Source organism: Natator depressus, chromosome 22 (genome assembly GCF_965152275.1).
Source record: "Natator depressus isolate rNatDep1 chromosome 22, rNatDep2.hap1, whole genome shotgun sequence".
NCBI classification, from domain to species: domain Eukaryota; kingdom Metazoa; phylum Chordata; order Testudines; family Cheloniidae; genus Natator; species Natator depressus.
In genome coordinates, this window is record NC_134255.1 from 19,105,351 (window position 1) to 19,127,175 (window position 21,825).

Genomic DNA, 21,825 nt, shown 5'->3' on the forward strand with positions numbered 1-21,825 from the left:
AAGGTCTGAGCCTCTTTTATACTGCCATTCTGTGCTGGCCTGAGCCTGGCTGGGGGTTAATCTGTGCGTGCTGATTGGCTGCTCAGGAATGTGCTGTGTGATTGGTCTGATTCTAGCAGCACCACCCTGCCTGAGTGGATGGCTTACTTACCAGATTTGTAGGAAAGATGTATTATCAGATGGGAAGTCATGGCACAGAGCTGATCTGACTTGGCTATGGCCATGTTTGCACTAGTAGAGCCAGAGATAGACTCCCCAGGGTCCTGACTCTCTTCAGTAAGGTCACAGTGGCTCTCAGATTGGCTGGTTGTTAGACACAGTAGTGGAACCTTTAATCCTGTGTAAGCTCCATCCTCCACAACCCTGGTGTCCCCAGTGCTGTTCTGGTCTGACAACACAGTTGGATTGGAATGATGAGTCAGTACAGTAGCTTCAGCTTTTGGGTTTCTCTCCATGTGCTGAGAGGTCTCTATCCTGTTTCAGCCATTCCTCCTCTAGTGTTGTGTCTGCAGATCTCAAGTGCCTGGATTTCCATCATCTCAGGACATCCTATACTTCATCTTCCCCTTCTCCATTCATTCAAGCTGCTGCCTCATTCTTCAGGCCAAATACTACTTCTATTAGGCAAAGCTTTCATTGACTTCACTGTGACTAGGATCTGTCTTTACGGGTAGAAGCGCACTCAGTGTCTGACACATCCCTTACACAAGGGCCTGCCCCAGGAGGTGGACATATCAAAGGCAGAGGAGCCTCAGGCAGGTTGGCACTAGGGGCTCCCCCCCCCACTCCCCCTCTGCCCAGCAGACAGTCTTCCTCTCTCTGAGATTGGTGGAGCTGGGCAACAGCATGACAGGCAGCTGTACAGCCTTGAGCCTCTGCTGGAGCACTAGCTGTAGTTAGAAAAGTCCTCAGCAGCCCTTAGGTGGAATGGGTTCTATCACTGAGGGAAGAGCTGGCTCCCTAGTTACTGCAAGAACAAGCTCCTCATGTTTTTCTTTCACCTCTGCAGAGTCCCAACCCAGCTCTTACCTTCTGCGTCAAGACCCATGACCGCCTCTATTACATGGTGGCACCATCAGCTGAGGCCATGAGGATCTGGATGGATGTCATTGTGACTGGAGCAGAAGGCTACACCCAGTTCATGAATTGATGGGGACCAGGGGTGCTTAAGGTGGAGCTGTTCCAGACCTGCCTTCTCCTCTTCTCCCAGATGGATTTGCCATTGACAGTCCAAGATAACCTAGAGGCCCCACCACCACCTGGTACAGCAGACAGCCATTTCCATCTCCTGCCACCTGGGGTGTTTATCCCACAGCAAGAAGATCTTGAATATAAGGGTTGGTTAAACATGCAGATGTTGGCTGTATCATGCCCTTTGGGCCCTGGTTGGTTAAACCTCCCTGCTGACTAGAGGGGCCTGGCTCCAGGCCCAGCACTCTTGCCATCTTGCCATTTTCCCAAGAGAGCTTTGGGATGTTGTTTGAATAAATGTGGGGTGGTTGTTTTTCCAGTGGGGGGATGTTAAAAAAAAAAAAAAAAACAACAGGGAAAAATCAGCTGTGTAAAGCCAGGATTTTTTGTTACAAAATCCTTATTTTTTCATATTGTAGCCATTCCTTGTGGAATAGTGGAATCGCTGTTGCGTTTCCCCTTCTGCCTGCACCAAATGCCCTGTGCTTTCTATTAAACACAGTGTAGGTGATAAGAGTGAAGGCACGGGCCTAGCTAGTGCACAGGTGTGGTGTAATCATTCTAACATGGAACAGAGGTGTTAAGCAAGGCTGGCACAGAGGCCCAGCCAAGAGGGTTTTTTATATATATAAAAAACAGTACAGAACAGGCTTTTTTATTCTTCAATGGAAACATATCAATGGGCTAAAAGGTACAAAACAGAAGAGCTGCCAAAGACCATCCCACCGGTACCAGTGCAAACTAGGCCTGAAGCTTTTGGATTAAGGAACTAAGCTATCTAAATGCTGCCACTTTTTAAAATTGGAGATTGTTGGGCATCACCATGACAACTGCATCACAGATGCATCTGGCGCATCCTACCAGCACCTGTGACCAGACCCCAGTTTGCTCCACTGTCTGCTTGACTTGTTTCCTTTTCTTGTGCCATTCTCACCAGTGCCAAGGCTGCTGCAGGTGCCAGCATGTGCACCATGACAGTCCTGCCAGATTTACTGCAGCTGCCTGTAACAGTGAGGGGTCTGTCTGTGTCAGACATCTCTCTGCTCTCCTGTGCCTTGACCACCTCTGAGGATCTGTGCATCAGCCCAGGCAAGGTGCCTGGCTGGAAGGTTCTGATGGGTTATGGTGTGGTGTAAAGGTGGAAGTACTGTGCCAGGTGTGCAAATGTTGTGGGATGAGGGGGAATATTTATGTCTGCCAGGGCTTTGATCTCTCTCATGCACTAGGCACGGAGGTGTAGTCTAATGGAACAAATGGCTTGTTCTGCTGACACTGTGAGCTTTAAAAAGTGCCTCGCCCAAAGGAGATACCAGGAGAGCAAGGTAAGAAGAATGCAAAGCCTACAGTTAACTGTCTGCACATGCCTCATGGGGTGTCAGAGCCTAAATTCACTTCTAAAGGCCAGATGGTGTGAGGTTCTGAGCCCCCTCAATGTCCCAGAGAGCTGAGGGGGCTCAGCCCGTTGTAGCATTTGGCCCATACTATCCAAGCCTAAAGCTGCTCCAACTGTAGAAGTGGAAGTGACAGCACTCAGTGCTTTGCTGACTGGCTAAAGAATTGGGCCCCTTGCCATCTTGTGCCCCTTTAAAGTGGCTAACTATACCTACCCCCATTAGCAAAATCCAGCTGAGAGCTAGGAATTTCCACAGCCTTCCTCTAGGCCTTAGTGAAGAGTTAAGTTTCACACAGCTGAAAATCCCTTGAAAGAACAAGAGTATTTAAATCCCACCTTGCTTTTATAACCTTGAAATCCTTATTTTCTAAATATCTTTTTTAACCCTAGGTATCTGAATTCCTAAAGTGCCACTGCTGTTAGGCCTAGCTCTCCTTTTGTCCAGTTTGTACCTCCCTCTGCTGACCTAGGCTGGGGGCAGGCAGCAGCCAATCCAGCCTCTCTCTTTTTTCAGTAGTTGTAGACAGACTGCAAACAATAAAGCCTTTTGAGTAACAGACTTGAGATTATTTCCACCTTCCCCGCTCTTGAGCCAAAGGGTTCTCAGTAGGCACTGTGCTGGGAAGACACCTGTCTTTGAAAGTGCTCTGCCCTACCCCTATGAAGTTTGGAATGGTGACAGCCTCAGTGACTATCCAGACAAAAGAAATAATTCAACAAACTCTACAAGTTTAACTATTTACACTTCTCTCTGAATGAGGAGGATGTGGAAGGGTGGCACAGAGGGAGCTTGGTGAGAATGAAGGGATAAAAGGATCTGTGGTAGGAAATGAGCTGGGCTCCCACAGTAAACTATGACCCTCTTATTACATTTTTATAACATGTTTATCTTTCATTCCATTCCAATTTTGACTAAAAATAACCCCACCTTTCAAAATTATGGAATTTCCTCCCACCTGCAAATGCAAGTTTCTGACTAGTTCTAGCTGGGCCTTAGCATATGGGGTCACTCAGCATGCAGTTGATGACTTTGAATGAAACCACTGTGTCCCATAGCCCCTTAAGAGTTTGCTAGTAGTAGCAGCCCATTCTACTCGTCATATTTCCCCTCTGTGCCCATGGCCGTGTTGCTCCTGTTCTGCTGTGGCTGGGAGAATTGAGGTGCAGAATCTGTACGGTAAGTGGTGCAAAAGCCCATCAGGCAGTGGAAGAGCAGCAGGTGACTGGCAGGTGCAATACAGCACTACTGTTTTCCTCATGTACAGGGGAGCTCCAGTCACTGTGCCAGGTGCTGCACAGACACACTGAACTGAGATGCAGGGGTATGATGGGAGCCCGCAGCCCAGGCCTGGGGTCACGTCACAGTTTGGAAAAGGCATTGTACGAGCTGTGGTTGGCAGTCAAAGGCACAACAAGCGCAAACAAGAACAGGTTCCCTTTCTGATGAGGCTGCATGCTGCAGTGGGAACCCTGACAGGGAAAGGGACCCAGGGAGCAGCACCATGCTTCAAGGTAACAGCACATTCCCTTGCTTGTAGCAGATGCACGTGTAATAGCCACAGTGGAGCCTGATCTAAGGTCCTCCAAAGATACAAGCATGAACTGTTACAGCTTCAGGACCTTAGCTCTAAGTTGTAACAACTCATCCTCTATGGAGGGGGGATACATAACACACTCCCTCAGGGATCTCACCTCTGCACTAGCTGTCAACACCGGGGGATCAGGGACCATTACTCTCAGGGCAGAGTCTATCTATAGGGGCTGAGATGCCTTAGCACAGACCTCCACAAGAATCAGGGCTCTACTTGTCCCAGTAGCCACCAAGGTAGGCATGGCAGCAGAGACCAGTTTGATAAACACTATTGAAACAGCAAGAGCATGAGAATTGCAGGTAGGGGGCTCAGCAAGGCTGCATGCACGGGGCTTTAGTCACAACTATTGTTCACCTGTGGCTGCTTTGCTGTCCCAGCAGGTATAGAAAGAGGTGGCTGCCCCAGGTGAGTGCACCCCCCCTTCCCTAACTGGCTATGAGGCCAGGGCACTGTTCCGTACACATGGGCTTGTCTCCTCTGGCCCTGCTGCTGGGAGCCCAAACCACTTTCCCTGTCATTTCAGATTAAGGAGGAAGATGCAAGCAGCAACAATCCAGGCCCCGAAGGGGTTGGAGGGGGAGCCAGAGGTCAGGCGGTCACCATAGAGATCCAGGAGCTGCAGGACAACACCATTGGTCCAGCCAAATCCCTCCTGGCGGGAGAGAATGCAGCATTAGCAAGGCACATGCTCCTGTTATCCAGGGCAGGAGCTTACACATGGCTGCAGCATCAGCTTCCAGCCCAGCAATTTGTCTGAAGGTAGAACAGGGGGCCTTCCCCCATAAGGAAAGCACATCCTCCCTGCCTAGTGAGAGATTGTAAGCACACATCCTGACCCTGTAGGCATTGAAGCATTTCAGTACATGCTCCTACCTGGACTTGGTACTCTCCTCCTGTCCCTGGCTTCCCATCTCCATCGACATTGTACTGGGGAGAAAGAAGATTATTCAGAAAGCCCCATTAGAGTGGGGGCTAGAGTGTTTCCCCCCCCCAGAGTCCAGGGAAGGAGGGGCAGGCACAGAATCCAGCTCTTCTGTGTTCACGAGCACAGGTGCTTAAGGCAGAGGAAGCTGTATATCAGGCAGGGGCAGAAAGCAGCATTGGAAGAGGGGGGAAGGGACAGAATGACAAAGACCAGCCAGCACAATAGGGAAGACCTAAGACTGACCAGCCACCCCCACCCCCACCCCCACATTGGACACATCTGCCCATGGTCAAGTCCACTCAGATGAACTGTCTGAGATAGGATCTGGTGTCTCTACACCTGGGGCCCTGCTCTGAATACAAACTGACAATGAAAGGGTTAAAACAAACCAAGGGTCCTTTAGGGTAGCAGCCCTGTCTCTTTCCATGCAGGCACTAGGCACTCTGAGGTAATCACCACCAGCTGCCCAGGATCACAGGGGAGGATGTGTGCATGAATTCCACTTGAAAAACTCCTACCCACAGGGGCTGCAGCCTGGCTGTCCAGGACCACCAATGGCTTTACCTTCTCAAACATGGCCTGGTACTTCTTATATAAGGCAAAGTTGGTTCTGACCCAGTACTGGGCCAAGGCAAAGGCAATTTCTTTGGCTCTCGAGGAGCTGGACTTGGCTAAACCTATGAACACAGATAAATGCCAGGTCAGGGACCTGGTCACAGCGGATGCTAGAGCTCCTGCAAACACTAGCCTGTCCATCCCTGCAAGAGGTGACAATAGAGCCCTCACTGGAGCTCAAGGCCACCCCAGGGAGCCTGGCAGGGGCTTTGTACAATTCTTCCACCCCCTCCTCCAAAAGCAGGCTTCCACAGGTTGGGACCAAACCATGTGGGTTTTGCTCAAGTGAAGGCCACAGATCAAGGCCCTAAGGGCTTATGGACTCTCAAGCAGCTGTGAGGAAGGTTACTGGAGCCACCTGGCTTTTCCACTGAGCAGTGTCAGTGGTTGGATGGCCCGCTGTAGCAGCAGTTTGGGAAAGGCCCAGGTGGGAGAGTCTCCCCCAAACCAAGATGGCACTGTGACACATGGGCTCACAGCCTGGCCTGCAGCTGCTGCACAGTCAGGAACCAAACCCATAGAAACAGGATCAATCAACAAGGCTACAAAGCAGCATCAGCGTGGAGGGCAGGGATTGAGAGAGGCATAATGCAATACCTAGAGCGGGAGCATGGCTGGGACAAGGTGCAAGGAAACAAGGGGCAGGTCCTAAAACAATTTGGAGGTCTGGTACCAAACAGCAAATTCTCCAATGGGCTTCCTGTCCTGAAAACTAGGTAAGAGCACAGCAACATCCTTACCTGCAATCACCATATGCTGCAGTGGAGGCCAAGCATTGGGCAGGTCCCACTGCTCCCCAGTCCTGGCAAGTGAGGTAGGGAGCCCATTCTTGTAGGACAGCACTGTGCTCCCCTGCAAATGTAGACAACATATTGAGTGGGGGTACTGGGGTCCCCAGTGAGTCACCATCCAGGACACAGAAGGCTGCAGAGGGGATCTAGGGAGAGAGGATTTCGTTGGCTAACCTGGTCAGCTACTCCTAGCCCAGCCAAGCTCCTGAGATGGGAACAGGCATGGCCCAGTGCAGGAAGCGGGCTCTAGGAGTCACTAGTGGGTTGAGCTGGAGGAGCAAGTCCTGGGAATCTCCTGGCAAACACTTGGGATGGGGCTACATGAGAACTGGGCTCCAGCTCCACCTTGCTCTTCTCTGTGCAGACAGCACATGCCAGGCTCAGTAGGAAGGTATGTGGTACCCACCACTATCTGCAAGGAACACTCCCCACGTCATGGGCTAATGGAGACTGACTGGTCTGTTGAGGTGAGGAATCTTACCCACATGAACCCAGCTCACCTCTAAGTACTGCACTGCCCTCTCAGCTGCAGCCTGGTCTGAGAAGCAGTCAGTCCACAGGGGTGCCAGGTTGGAGGGGTAGAAGGCTGGGTTTGGCTGCTTCTTCAGGAGGTTGAAGTCCAGCCAGACTCCAGCAGCCTCATTCCAGAAGACAGCTTGGACAGCCTCGAGCCTGCGCTCCAGAGCAGCCTGGAACTGGGCAGCCTTGGTGGTGTTTCCTTCGAGCGAGAGAGAGAATGGCTGATTACACTAGTGAGGGGCTTGCGAAGCATCCACAGATTAACTACAGCCCAGCCTCAATGTTTGCCATGGTCCACGGCAGCGCTCACTGCAGACTCTACAGTCCCAGTGCACTCCGAGCAGCATGGCCTGTGGCCACTGCTCAGTATTCGAGAGGAGGAAGCTGAAACCCACTCCAGCTCAGGCAGAGTCAGCTGCAGTCTTCCAGCTTCTATTTGCTGACACAGCCCAAGATGGGGAAAGGCAGGTGCCCTAGACAAGACTGATCATTACAATGCCCATCCCCTATACACCTGATACCCTCCCTAGGCTCCCAGCACCTGAGAATTAAATAAACACACAAATAAATGAAGCGAGCAGCAAAGTGGCTTTACCTGGGGCAGAGAAAAGTTAAACTGCTTCCTGCTCCCACTTGCAGAAAGATGCAACTGGGCTGCACTGCTGTTTACACAAGTTGCTCTGCGAGTAGCAATGCTACTGGATGCTGGGCCCTTTCCCCACACAGGGGATGTTGCCCCAATAACAACATCTTGTGTCCCTAGCTCATGGAGGGGGAAGAGATTCAACAAGCATCAGTATCTCCAAGGGAGGCACTTCCCAACAGTCTCTTTACCCAATATCCTGTAGAATGAAGCCAGCAGGTGCTCGGTCTTGCACAGAAAGGCATTCAGATCCACTGGCACTACAGCCCTGGCTTTGGTATCCTTCAGTTTTGCAGGGAGTGGGGGAGGCCAGGAGAGGAACCAGCGAGAGGAAAAGTCCCAGCCTGACTCTGCCGCAGATTTTAGCTCTGCCCAGAGCTCCTGCCTGGCATCTACAAGACACACACAGACTGGAACAGATACTACTCAATGTCCCCTTTGGCAGAAGATTTAGTACCTCTGCCCAGGGTGACCACTGGCAGGAAACAGCAGAGAAGGGAACACAGGTTCTGATGGGATGTGAGTCAGTGCAGCTGGAACCAGGTCCCCAGACTGGGGCAATGAGGATAGAACCATGTGTTAGAGCAGGGACCCTAGGCCAGAGCACTGACCCCCAAGCAGACAGACAGACATAAGGGCTATGCTGGTTCAGCTGGAGCAGGGGTTAAGCAGCTTCTAACACACTTTCTTAGCTCCATCCCAAGGCTCCTTAGAGAGAAGGAACTGTTAGAGCACAAATCCTGGGGAGCCCCAACAAATCCTGTCCTGCAGAATTGACACATGATGTTTCCCTGTCTGAATCATGGGAACATGTAGGAGCCTGAACCCATGCAGTCCAAGGAGAGTGAAACCATCTGGTGGGCATGATCCCACCACCCAGCTTCCCAAGAAGGACACCAGGATTCTGTGCAGAGAGCTCCAGCAGTGATCACAAGAATCCATGGCTAAAAGGAGCTTAACCCCCAACGCCACCACATCTGTGCCATGGCCTCACCTCCCACATATGGGAATTCCATATCCAAGCCCCTTCCCAACTCTCAGGAATCTCTCCCTGCCTCCCACCCCGCTGTTCTGCCTCCCCCTGGTACATGGGTGCCCGCATTTAGGTGCAGTCAGTGAAAAGCAGCACAGGCTGTTCTGTTCTAGTGGGCATTAGAGGGACAGCATCTGTCACATCACAGAAATATCTCTTTACCTTCATTTAAGTCAGTTACCAACTCCCAGTCTTTGCTGTAGGATTCTGGTCTGCAGGGGAGGGTGGACAGGGGATGGGAGGCAGAGAGATCACCAGGTCAGTCCCGTTCTTAGTAATTTCCTGGCCCTAAGCAGGCAAAGGCTGGGATGCCTGGCATGCAGAGCCAGATCTCGCAGTGGCTTTGCACAAGGGAAGCCAGAAGCTGAGCTTGTGGGCGAAATCCTATCAGTGGTCCTACAAGGACCAGCTGCCAGGCACTGCAGCATGATGACCCTGTCGGACATTGAGGGCAGCACAAACCCCATAAAGCACTGCTCCACCCTCAGCAGTTCCAGATCTCAACCAGCAACCCAGCTGCTGGGCTGGAGAGCGCCTCCTCAAGCTGTCTGCACAGTGGACCTTCAAGTCTCCAAGGGACACATTCCTCAGGGTAACAAGAGGCCATGATACCTTTGCCTGCCGCTGCAGATCTTGCCTGTGCATGCTCTGGGACAGGCGCAGCTCTGTGCAGCAGCTTGTTTTCTGCAAGGGCTGGAGAAGGACAGCCCACTCTGCACTGTGACGTCAATGTCCTATCACAGGACAGGATTTGGAAGAGACAACAACACAGCCATGCCCATTGGCACCTGTCTCCACCACAGGACGGGGAATGGTCTGTGGAACATACTCAGTGCCACTGTAGAGCTTTGCTAGAGACCTGCATGTGCAATAGCCCCCAAAAGAGGGGGGCAGGAGGATTATCCCCCTCTGTTGCTGGGGAAACTGAGGCATGGGAGGGACGGGTGAGTCACTTGCCCAAAGCCAAACAGTGAGTCAGCAGCAGAGCTGGGAATAGAACCCAGGAGTCCTGACTCCCCCTCTAGTGTAACTCCATTAGATGGTGCTTGTTGGGATGGTACCTGGGCTCCCCAATCTGAACGCTGTAGTAGTTCAGAGTGTGATTCCTGTCCCCAACTGTGAGGCTCACAGAGCGATTCCTCTGCCAGAACTCGTACTCCACCTCCAGCAGATGGATATTCTCCCTGGGAATCAGACCACAGGCATGGTCAGTGCCTCCTCACGGAGCAGTCTCTTTCCATGAGGAACAAATCACCCAGTCATGGGTCTGCCCAGGAACTGGGGGGACAGAAAGCCCAGTAGGGAATGAACCGCTCCAGGGAACTTCCCAGTGGGTGTTGCTCAGTGTATACTTTGAAGGGCATACACAGCACAGACCATGACCTGGAGCAATGCTCCTCCTGCCTCCAAACCGTTGGCCAAGCAGAGTGCAGACCACGCTGGCCCTGGGACCAGTCAGTAGATGGTGCACATGGCAATGCTGTACCCAATATTACAGCAATGGGCTCTTGATGAGACTAGCCAGGCTCATAGGGGCCTGGGGTATGCTTGGAAATCTCAGAGGAGGAGAGGGCATAGGCAGGGGCATGTGTGCACCCACAGAGGGGGCTCTGCCAATTGTGAAAGGGGGACAGGGGTAAGAGTCACAGACACCTGGAATACGGAGCACCCAATGGACAGGCTCATGGTCACTCCAGGTCCCACCCTGTCTGCGCATTTGCAGCCAGTCCCCACCCTCAAAGCTATGCAAGATCCTTATTGGTACCATAGGAGATGGGGGAGCTTTATTATCTTAGGTTACAGGGTGCCAACCCATGTCCTCTGCAGCCATCTCGACCTGATCCTGAGGGGGAGCCCAAGGGATCAGCACCAGCCATGGGGGAGGGAGGGAGGGAGGAAGAGGTAAGGAGAATCTACCCCTGCCCCCTGGTACATGCAGGGTACTGGTGACGCGTAGCAGAACTTCATGCCCACCTGAGAAACTCTGTGTCATTGGCGTGGGCCAGGTAGGCATCCATCATCAGCGTGAGGAAAGGTGGCTGGCTCCGGCGCAGGTAATAGACTCGGCCTCCATTTGGGATGTGCCCATACCTGCTCATCAGGGGAGAGACCATGTGTTACACAGCCCCTGGGGAGGAAGATGAAGGGCCCTGCAGAAGCCGCCCCACTTCCCACACTGCACTCTGAGCAGGGCCCTGCAACTGTGACAAGATGGCAAAAGTTGGGAGGACAAGATGACGTATGCCCCTCATGACAACTGTCTCCACCCAAGCATCCTCAAAGTGACACCCTGTCAGCATAGGGCACTGCCAGAGCTAGGGTTGTGTCACTTGGTCAGCTCCTCATGCTTGGACAGGGATGGAGTGGCTTCAGAGCTGAGGAAGGAAGGTAGCAAGCTGCCAGCCAGCCTCTTCTCTCTACCTGCCTTAGGTCAGGGTCTCACCTTTCCACCAGGTACAGGAAGTTCTGTATCATCCCCTTGGCTGTGACTGCCATTTCAGAGAGGAGCAGCCCTTCAATCACCCAGTAGGAATCCCTGCAGCACAAAAGCAGCAGCTGCATGAGCGATACCAGATGCTTTGGGCTTGTGGCCCTGCATGAACCAAATGTAAGCTGTAATGGTCCATGCTCACACCCAATACCCTCCTGAGGCATGGGGTTCAGGCCGGGGCTGAGGACAGTCTGTCCGCACTCACACCTTACAGTCATGGCCGCACTTAGTGTGCGACAGGACAGCTTGTCACATAATTTCAGCAAGTACAATTATTTGAAACAACCCCCATGCATACTGGCCAGGTGAACAGTACCAGTGACAGCCAAGCCTAGCAAAACTCACCAGCTCAACTGGCATGGGTCAGAGCCAGGGTTCCAGCTGTGGCTGCAGCTAAGTCAGTTTGAGGTGTAACCAGGACAAGGCTCCAACACACCAGCTGTTACTCACCAGTAGTAATATTCAATGAACCTGCCACCAGGCACCATCAGAGGGTACGGCACATAAATCTGAGAGTAAAACATCGGGTGAGTCCTTACGTCATCTTTGATCTGAAAAAGAGATGATCCAAGTTGGTCACCACTCCCCACAACCCTTTCCCACAACCCCCAGCTCCCTAAACCAGTTGCCCCTCCTCCAGCCCCCCCAACTAGCCTGGGCCGAATCTTCACCGCACTCTTTTCAAACACAGTGCACAGAAACATGGTCACCCCCCACCAGCATATCTCTACCTTTCTCCCCAGGGATTTCCACTTGGCATTCAGATCTGATGCCCATGCCTGGAGTTTCTGGTCAGAAATCTTGGCTAAAATCTGGGGGCTGGAAGATAAAGAAGAAAACACACTCAAGAGAGGAGACAGCTACAACCAAGCACCTAGTCACCACAGGCAAGGGTTGCTTCCAGAAACTGCATGTGACATACTCTGCCTGATATAATGCAGCAATCTATGGGTCACAGCACCCTTCTTGGCTCCCACTCCCCGCAATGCACAGGTCAGAATGTGGCTAAATCAGCAATTTAGCTCTAGAGACCTAAGCTTCAATCCTCAGATGATCACAGCTGGATTTGGAGGCATGAGGGTGTTAGCCTGAAAAAACAATCTCACGTTCTAGTCCATTTCATCACAACTGGTAGCCTCTGCTCAAGCCAAGCCAAGCCGAAGACTGGACTATCAGCAAGGTCTGCAGGTCAGGATGGAGGGGCATTGGCAGAGATGAAACAGCCGGGAGGCTGCAGGTCAGGGTGAGGTGCATTGGCAGAACTGTGAATGGGGAACACTGATTACACCTTGCACTGATTACAGCTACCACATCCCCCAAGTACTAAAAACAAAAAAGACAGCTGTAGTCAGCCCCCGTCTCCAGAGTGGGACAGAGCCCAGCACAGTGCAGTCTGGCTCCCTTACTCCCATCACCAGGGCAGACCGCAGCCCATGGAACTGTGAAGAAAATTCCCTGAGGCTCGTCTCCACACTCACTCTTGCAGGGGCCCCTTTGTGTTCCATTTTGTACCTGCTTGTCCAGTCCTGAGGTTCCCATTGCTCAAACTCCTGTCCAGGGTCACTGAAGGATGAGCTAACAAACTGTTGTAGCTGCTCTTTGGACAATATCCCCCCTGGAGTCACATTCACTAGCTGCTGAAACTTCTTCAGAACTAGTTCTGGGGAAAATAAAAGAGCAATCACTATCTACTGCCTTGGCTGAGGTTCTGCCAAATCTGCCAACACGAAGACCATCAGTGGTGAAGGCATAGTGACTACTTGCTGTAGTATGTACCAGGGCACAGTGCCACTATTCCCGCTAATACCCCTGGGGCACAGCACACACCTGTGCATTAGTATCAGAATTCCTAATCATCCTGTACGAGTGTGGTAGGATGGGCACAGGGCCCAGCTGGCACCAAACAGGCATGTGTGGGGTTAGACTGCAGGTGTCTGGCAGGAGGGAAAAGGGTAAACAGCTCTGTGTCCCTAGCCATACTCCATTGCTGACCTGGAGACTCCCGCAACGGCATGTCAACAAAGTGTTTGTCATCAGAGAAGAGCCTGGCCAGCTGGACCTGCTTCAGGAGGTCCCCAGTGCAGTAAATCTGGCTGAGGAGAGAGAGAGAGAAAAAAAAAGGGGGGGGGAGTGAAATTCAGACACATCCAGGCATGTCCTAACCCATGCGGTCCAGCCAATTCCTCAGGAAGCAACCAGCTTATTTCTGCTAGATACAACCTGCTTCATTAATTGCAGAATGATACAGGCTTGTTAACATGGACAGCAACCTTAAGGCAGGGGCCAATCCACACACCTACAGCTCCAAGCAGTGTTCAACGAGGGGGAAGAAAGGGGCAAGTAACCAGTTATACAGTCAGCCAGCCAAGGCCTGTTAAACCCACTTATCTATAGGAGTTTAAATGTGGTCCCTTAACTCTGTTTGAACCCCCAGCATGGATGGTGCCTAAGAGACCATTTACACTGCAAAATCAATTATGACTTGGTCTCACCTGCCAAACAGAACCAAAAACATATTACAACCATTTACAGAACCACATAACAGACCTGTAAAAGTGCCTGGCTAGAGCATGGCTCTGACACATGCAGAGCAGGCCATATGCACCAGCCAGGCACTACCCCAGCTGTGTCTGAAGGGACATTGCCAACGTGGAACTCTAACAATGTTAATTAGGGTTTAAAGTACTTCCATATCCTGCCTTCGACTCCCTGCCACTCTCTGGGATTGTTCTATCACATTTTCCTTTTTTTTTAAACCTATGCAAACAGTACAGGAAGCTGAAAGACTCTGCACAGAGTAATCACACTGAAATGAGAGAAGAATATTGTTATAGGTTGGGTTAAACTACTTTGAAACTGATGAGTGTAAACTTCATTCAAAATAAGCCTAAGAAACAGGGCCTCAAATTAAAAAACAGACTCGTGTCACCATTCAGTGTGGGCGGGGGGCTTTGCTGGGGATTGTTTGGTAGAGTAGTGTGTTTCTCTCCCACACAGACACAAGAGAGACACAGAAGTAGCAGAAAGCTAGATGCAGCCTGAACAACCACAGAGAGCATGACCCTAATGTGATGATCGGGCCTACAAATTTATTCTAATTCTGAGCTCAACAGTAAAAAGTATGTGAAAGTTCACGAAGTGTCACATTAACCTGGAACAAATGTTTATGGAAGGGAGACTGACTGATCTAAACAAAAAGGCCTAATGATATAAAAGACGGTTACTCACCTTTGTAACTGTTGTTCTTCAAGATGTGTTGCTCATATCGATTCCAATTAGGTGTGCGTGCGCCATGTGCACCATCGTCGGAGAATTTTTACCCTAGCAACACCCGGTGGGTTGGCTGTGGAGCCCCCTGGAGTGGCGCCTTCACGGCGCGAGATATATACCCTAGCCGACCCAGCGCCCCCTCGGTTCCTTCTTGCCGGTTTCTCCGACAGGGGAAGGAGGGCGGGTTTGGAATGGATATGAGCAACACATCTCAAAGAACAACAGTTACAAAGGTGAGTAACCATCTTTTCTTCTTCGAGTGCTTGCTCATATCGATTCCAATTAGGTGACTCCCAAGCATTACCTAGGCGGTGGGGTCAGAGTGAGATATCGCTGAGTGCAGCACCGCTGAACCAAATGCCGCATCGTCTCTGGATTGCTGGACTATTGCATAGTGAGAGGCAAAAGTATGCACTGAAAACCAAGTGGCAGCTCTACAGATCTCCTATATTGGAACCTGTGCCAGGAAAGCTGCCGACGAGGCTTGAGGCCTTGTGGAATGGGCAGTGAGGGGCTTGGCAGGGATGCCGGCCAGGTCATAGCAAGCACGGATACAGGACGTGATCCAAGCAGAGATGCGCTGTGAAGAGACCGGGAAGCCTTTCATCCGGTTGGCCACGGCGACGAAGAGCTGGGTCGTTTTCCTGAACGCCTTTGTATGCTCATTATAGAAGGCAAGGGCCATACAAACGTCGAGAGGGTGCAGCCATTGCTCTCGCCTAGTAGCATGATAGAAGACCGGGAGGAAAATGTTCTGGCTGACGTGAAAAGTTGATACCACTTTGGGAAGGAAAGCCGAGTGAGGGCGTAGCTGCACCTTGTCCTTATGGAAAGACCGTGTATGGTGGTTCCGAAGTGAGGGCTCTGATCTCAGGTACGCGCCTTGCTGAAGTGATAGTCACGAGGAAGGCTGTCTTCCAAGAGAGGTACAGAAGTGAGCAGGTGGCCGTCGGCTCCAACGGGGCCCCTTTAAGTCTGAAGAGGACCAGGTTAAGGTCCCACGTGGGAACCGGTTGCCGCACCTGCGGATAGAGACGGTCCAGGCCCTTAAGAAACCTACTGACCATTAAGGTTGGAGAAAACAGAGCGTCCACTTTCTCCTGGGTGGAAAGCCGAGATGGCTGCCATGTGCACTCTAACAGATGATATTGCCAGACCTTGCCATTTTAGGGACAGGGATAGTCCAAGATGAGAGGCACGGACGTTTGCAGGGGGGGCGTGCCGCGTTGAGCACACCAGCAGGAGAAACGCTTCCATTTGGCCAGGTACGTGGCTCGAGTGGAGGGCTTCCTGCTACCTAGCAGGACCTGCTGCACCGAATGGGAGCAGAGAAGCTCTGAGTGAGTTAGCCATGCAGCATCCACGCCATAAGGTGGAGGGATTGCAGGTCGGGGTGACAGAGGCGGCCGTGGTCTTGTGAGATCAGGTCCGGCCAAAGCGGGAGTGGAATCGGGGCATCTACTGATATCTCCAATAGTGTGGTGTGCTAGTGCTGCCTGGGCGACCAGGATCAGACATGTTCTGTCCCTGCACACCTTGAGTAGGACTATGTGAACCAGAGGGAACGGAGGGAAGGCGTAGAACAACTGGCCCTTCCACGGGAGTAGGAAGGCATCTGTGAGAGAATCCAGGGAGCGTCCCTGGAGAGCAAAATATCTGGCACTTCCGATTGCTGCGCAAGGCAAACAGGTCGACCTGGGGAATCCCCCACCTCAGGAAGATGGAGTGGATGACATCGGGACGGATCGACCACTTCTGGGACTGGAAGGACCTGCTGAGGTGGTCCACCAATGTGTTCTGGACCCCTGGGAGAAAGGACGCCATCAGGTGGATGGAGTGGGCTATACAAAACTCCCACAGACAAATGGCTTCCCAACAAAGGGGGGATGAGCGAGCTCCCTCTTGCTTGTTGATGTAGAACATGCCCGTGGTGTTGTCTGTGAGGACCGCCACGCGACGGCCATGTAGATGCTCCCGGAATGCTTGACACATCAGGCGCACCGCCATCAGCTCCCGTACGTTGATGCGTAGAGAGAGTTCGGCTGTGGTCCATAGACCCTGCGTCTGGCCATCCCCCGAGATGGGTGCCCCATCCAACGGATGATGCGTCTGTGACTAGAGACAATGAGGGTGTATGGAATGGGACTCCTTCGCATACTGCCCTGGGGTCTAACCACCAGCGAAGAGAGGCTAACACCGTTTCCGGGACAGTGACCACCATGTTTAGACTGTCTCGACTTAGGGGATAGACTGTTGTCAGCCAGGCCTGAAGTGGGCGAGGCCACAGTCTGGCATGCCTGGTCAAGTAGGTGCAGGAGGCCATGTGCCCTAGAAGGCTTAAGCACGTCCTTGCCGTTGAGGTAAGAAAACTTTGGAGGCTCCGGATGAGACTTGCCAAAGACTGGAAGCGGGCGTCCGGTAGAAGAGCTCGGGCAAGTCTGGAATCTAAGATGCCCCAGTGAACTCTATTCTCTGGGTTGGATCCAGAGTTGACTTTTCCATATTGAGGAGGAGGCCTAATAGACGAAACATGGCCATGGTCGCTTGGACGTGGGACTGCACCTGTTCCCTGGTGCGACCTCGGATAAGCCAATTGTCGAGATACGGGAATACTTGGATTCGTTGCCAATGGAGGGAGGCTGCCACGACAGCTATACATTTGGTAAATACCTGGGGGGCTGTAGAAAGACTGAATGGAAGGACCGTGAACTGATAGTGTTCGCAGTTGACCACAAAGCAAAGGAAACGTCTGTGCGCTGGATGAATCGCTATGAATCGCTATGTGGAAATATGTGTCCTTCATGTCAAGGGCAGCGTACCAGTCTCCAGGAAAGGTATGATGGTCCCCAAGGACACCATGTGGAACCTCAACTTTAGCATGAATCTGTTGAGTCCGCGCAGGTCCAGAATAGGCCGAAGCCCACCCTTTGCTTTGGGGATTAGGAAGTAACAGGAGTAAAAACCCCTGCCTCTTAACTCCCTTGGAACCTCCTCGATCACTCTCATGGTTAGGAGCGTCTGCACTTCCTGCATAAGGAGTTGCTTGTGAGAAGGGTCCCTGAAGAGGGACGGGGAGGGAGGGTGGGGAGAAAGAAAATTGGACAGAATATCCCTTTTCCATCGTGCAAAGAACCCAACAGTCCGTAGTTATGAGGGACCATGCACAGTGAAACGGGATAAACAATTCCGGAACAGTGGGGAAGGATCCTGACTGATGTCCGGTACGCCGTCCTTGGGCGCACCTTCAAAAGTTTTGTTTGGGCCCCGCCGGAGGTTTAGCTGGGCCTTGGTTCTGCCCTGGCTGGTGGCTGGTGGACTTCTTACACCACATCTCCTACAAAAGTCCTGCCTTGGCCGAGGAGGGGGATAGGATCGTTGAGGCTGGGGTTTTAAGGGCCTCCGTTGTGTGACCAGTGTGTGCATCCCCAGGGAGCGCATTATGGCCCTAGAATCTTTAAGGCTTTGGAGCCTGGAATCGGTCTTATCCGAAAACAGGCCTCGTCCTTCAAAGGGAAGGTCCTGTAGGGTTTGCTGCAGTTCTGGCGGCAGGCCGGACACCTGCAGCCAGGATATGTGCCGCATGGCTATTCCCGACTCAAGGGTCCGGGCAACGGAGTCCGTGGCATCTAATGAGGCCTGTAAAGAGGTCCTGGCCACCTTTTTGCCGTCCTCTACCAGGGCCCCAAACTCATCTCTGGACTCCGGAGGTACTAGCTCCTTGAATTTTAACATAGAGTTCCACGAATTGTAGTCATAGCAGCTCAGGAGTGCCTGCTGGTTCATGACCCTGAGCTGCAGCCCCCCTGAGAAATAGATTTTGTGCCCGAACAAAATAGAGACACCTGGCGTCTTTCGACTTGGGCGCTGGAGCCTGTTGCCCGTGCCACTCCCTCTCATTCACCGAGGCCACCACTAGTGAACACGGCTGAGGGTGAGCATAGAGGTACTCATAATCTTTGGAGGGGACAAAATATTTCCTCTCCACCCCTTTAGCAGTTGGAGGGATGGATGCAGGCGTTTGCCAGATTGTTCTGGCCGTGGTCTGTATGGTGCGAATGAGTGGTAAAGCTACTCGAGACGGGGCCTCCGCTGACAAAATGTCCACCACCTGGTCCTCCAAATCCACCACCTCCTCCACTTGGAGGTTCACGTTCCGTGCCACCCTATGCAGGAGGTCCTGGTGGGCATGGAGGTCTACTGGAAGGGGACCCGAGACCATTGTCCCAGCCACCGCCTTGTCTGGGGAGCATGAGGACGACGCCACGGGAGCCAGGGGGTCCAGTGGTGTTTCCTGCTGGGTCAGGTCTTGTCGTCCGGGGTCCACAACTCCGGAGTCTGGACCCTGCCCTGGAGTTGAGGCTGTGGTTTCCATGCCCCCCGGAGCAGGATGGCTTATGGTTGCCTCTGGCACCTGAAGCTCTGAGTGGGCTGAGCGGGAGGCCCCGGATGGGGTGCCCTGGGCTTGGTGGTAAGCCCACAGTGTCCAAAAGGGCCACTGGGCAGACCCTTGGACGGGATCATGGTCTTCCTCTTGCCAATGGGCAGCATCACCCTCGCCGAGGCTATGAGCTGTGTGGCTGGGTCGTGAGCCCACATCGGACTGCGATGAATGTGAGGCAGATCGCGAAGGCCAAGGCAGTGCCGAACGTGTCTGCGTCGAGTCACCCGGACACGGTAGAAACTGGTACCGGGCGCCCGGGGATCGGTGCCACGACTGCGGGGAGCAGCGCTACAAACCTGGGGTGCAGTGCCGGGACCGAGACCGGTGCCGAGGTCTGGACCGGTGCCGCGATCTGGATCTTGACCGCGACGATGATCGTCTCCGAGAGTAGCACCAAGACCTGCTCCGGGACGGTGACCAATGTGTAGAGCGGTGCCATGAGCGGTGCCGGGAGTCTGACCGGCCCTGCGAGTCGGATCGGTGCCATGAGTACGACTGGCATTGCGAGTACGACCGGCGCCGCGAGAGGGAGCGGCGTCAGGACTGTGAGCGTCGCAGGGACTGAGAACGACGTTGGGAGCAGGAACGGATCCAAGAACGGGACCGGTGCCGTAGTTCCAAACGAGGAGCCGATGGCCGGATCAGGGATGGTTTGCCCCGGGACGGTACCACACGAACAGGAGCCAGTGCCACTGTTTGTGGTGATGTCGACTCTGTCATCGCAATGAGGTCCCTTGCCGCCGCAAAGGTATCCAGCGTTGATAGGAGCTGGGGCTCGACCACGCTACGAGTCGGGGAGCCCGTGTGCGCCGGACTCAATGGCTCTTCCCTCGGTGCCAGAGTCAGCGGCGCCAACGTTGGCACTTGAACCCTCGGTTGCTCCACTACCGGATGCAACTGCGAGGGCGGTCCCAGGGGCGCTGGCGACTGCTGCGGTGGAGCAGCTATCTCTGGCCTGCGGTGCTGCTTTTGGCCAGGCAAATGAGAACAGTGCCGGACTGACTGCACCGGTTGCGGTGCTGGGGAACTTCGGTGCCGCGGTCTCTGCCAGAGTCCAATTGCGGTGCAGTACCTACTGCGGCCGCTGGGGCACTGCGCACCGAGGCGGTCGGCACTGGGTCTCGGCTTGCTGCTGGGGGATCTGGGCGAAGAGCCGCCTCCATCAGGAGCTGTTTTAATCTAAAGTCCCACTCCTTCTCAGTCCTGGGCCAAAATCCCTTGCAAATTTTGCACTTGTCTGCCTGGTGGGATTCCCCCAGACACTTCAGGCAGGAGTCGTGGGGGTCTCCCGTTGGCATGGGATTAGCACAAGATGAACAAGGTTTAAAGCCCGGAGCCTTGGGCATGAGCCCAAGCGGCAGGCGGAGAGGAGATCCCTTCTAACCCACTACTATAACTACACTAAAACCTCAACAACTATAACAATTAACAAACTGTGAAGACAGTATCGCTAGTGTGGAAGTAGATAAAGGGAATTTGAATGCAGGCCTCTGAAATGAGCAGGAGTCAGGCTCACGCCAGCTTTAATAACGAGAGATTTGTAGAAGCGGGGATAGTGCGAAGCGAGTGGAAAACAACTGTGAAAGAGGCTGTTGTGACCTTGTATTAGATAAGAATAGAATGCAGACTATAAGAGAAATGGTAAGAAAAATAAAATATCATGAAGGAATACGTATAAACAATATGCAGTTGTTGCTTATTATTGTCTGTAATAAAGGTATAAATACTTGCTCAAATTGTTTATCTGGGAGAGACCTGCCTAGGTAGGGGAAAACCCTGTGTCCTAGTGCACTCTCTACCTCTGTGCAATTGCTTGAGGTAATAAAGCGTATCTGATTTGCTGCACCCAACCTGAGAGTGAGAACTGTGTTTTTCTCTGATGCTAGGGAGAGTGGAGAGCCGCAAAGCCGAGCTCCACAGTTCCAACGACCTTCACGAGCAGCAAGAAGGAACTGAGGGGGCGCTGGGTCAGCTAGGGTATATATCTAGCGCCATGAAGGCGCCACTCCAGGGGGCTCCACAGCCGACCCACCGGGTATTGCTAGGGTAAAAATTCTCTGACAATCGTGCACGCGGCGCACGCACACCTAATTGGAATGGATATGAGCAAGCACTCGAAGAAGGAGGAGAAGGGCCCATAGAAGGGTTGGGGAGAGGAAGGGAAAAGAGTAAAGATCTTAGAGAGTGTACACACACGTCTTATATGCCGCTCTCAGCATATTCTTATTGATCCCCCAATCTTCTACCAGCACTGTGCGTCTAAACAACTCTTATTTGTATAGCACAGTCCAGGACACTTTATTAGAAAAATAATTAGACATGTCCCTGCCCCAAGATCAGTCACCAGGAGACCCACCAACCCCTCGGGGACCCAGGAAGTAGTTACCTCTCACAAGGAGGTGGGAGCCCATAGACCAGTCCTTGCCACCCTAGCACAGAAACAGAGATGCCGACAAAAAAGCACCAGGCTGTCACCAAAATCCTTGCAGAGCAAGCCATTTGAGAGGAGAAGAATGAAGTGTTTGCTGTTCTGCTGAATCATTAAGTTAGTTGCACCAGATTCCACCCACCTGTGCAAAGGTCTGTGAAGCAAAGTCTGAGATAAACTGCATGCATTAAGGGGGGCTAGCATTAGATTTCAAAAGGTGTGGCTGCTTCTTCAATCCTTGGCAAAGAAAATTATTTGGAACTATTTGCAGTAGCTTTATCTCTCAGAGACACAGCCTGAAAATTCGGTCTTTCTTGATACTAACCCATTAATAACAGTCTAAGTCTCTAGCACAGGGTGGGGTAGCTCCAGTGGCTCTTATGGCACCATATGGCAGTAGTGCACCCCATCATGGGGTGAGGAGGGGAGGAAAGGAAGGGAGTTCAGTAACAGAACAAACACGTCCAAGTACACTGTACGCTACAGAAAAAGG

At 52.5% G+C, this 21,825-nt stretch overlaps 2 protein-coding genes across 5 annotated transcripts in view; one reads left to right on the forward strand and one right to left on the reverse strand.

The window, feature by feature from the left end:
- The window catches only part of PHLDB1 (pleckstrin homology like domain family B member 1), a 117,280-nt gene extending 114,182 nt beyond the window's left edge, over positions 1-3,098 (forward strand). Inside the window, exon 27 of one of the 4 annotated variants that reach the window (XM_074936833.1) lies at positions 1,010-3,098. In XM_074936833.1, the coding sequence (XP_074792934.1) occupies positions 1,010-1,150 (141 nt within the window). In that variant the 3' untranslated portion in view covers positions 1,151-3,098. The remainder of the gene's footprint in view (positions 1-1,009) is intronic. The other 3 variants (XM_074936835.1, XM_074936834.1, XM_074936836.1) reach the window with 3 other exon arrangements.
- Positions 2,118-21,403, reverse strand: TREH (trehalase). Its single transcript, XM_074936837.1, has 15 exons — positions 21,291-21,403; positions 13,186-13,286; positions 12,706-12,853; positions 11,925-12,012; positions 11,644-11,744; positions 11,146-11,238; positions 10,677-10,793; positions 9,764-9,886; positions 8,865-8,914; positions 7,861-8,061; positions 7,008-7,225; positions 6,457-6,568; positions 5,666-5,778; positions 5,050-5,103; positions 2,118-4,828 (listed from the first exon to the last, which is right to left on the reverse strand). Exons 1-15 carry the CDS (start codon positions 21,401-21,403, stop codon positions 4,691-4,693), a joined length of 1,770 nt encoding a protein of 589 aa, XP_074792938.1. The 3' UTR covers positions 2,118-4,690.
- Between the last annotated feature and the right edge of the window lie 422 nt (positions 21,404-21,825).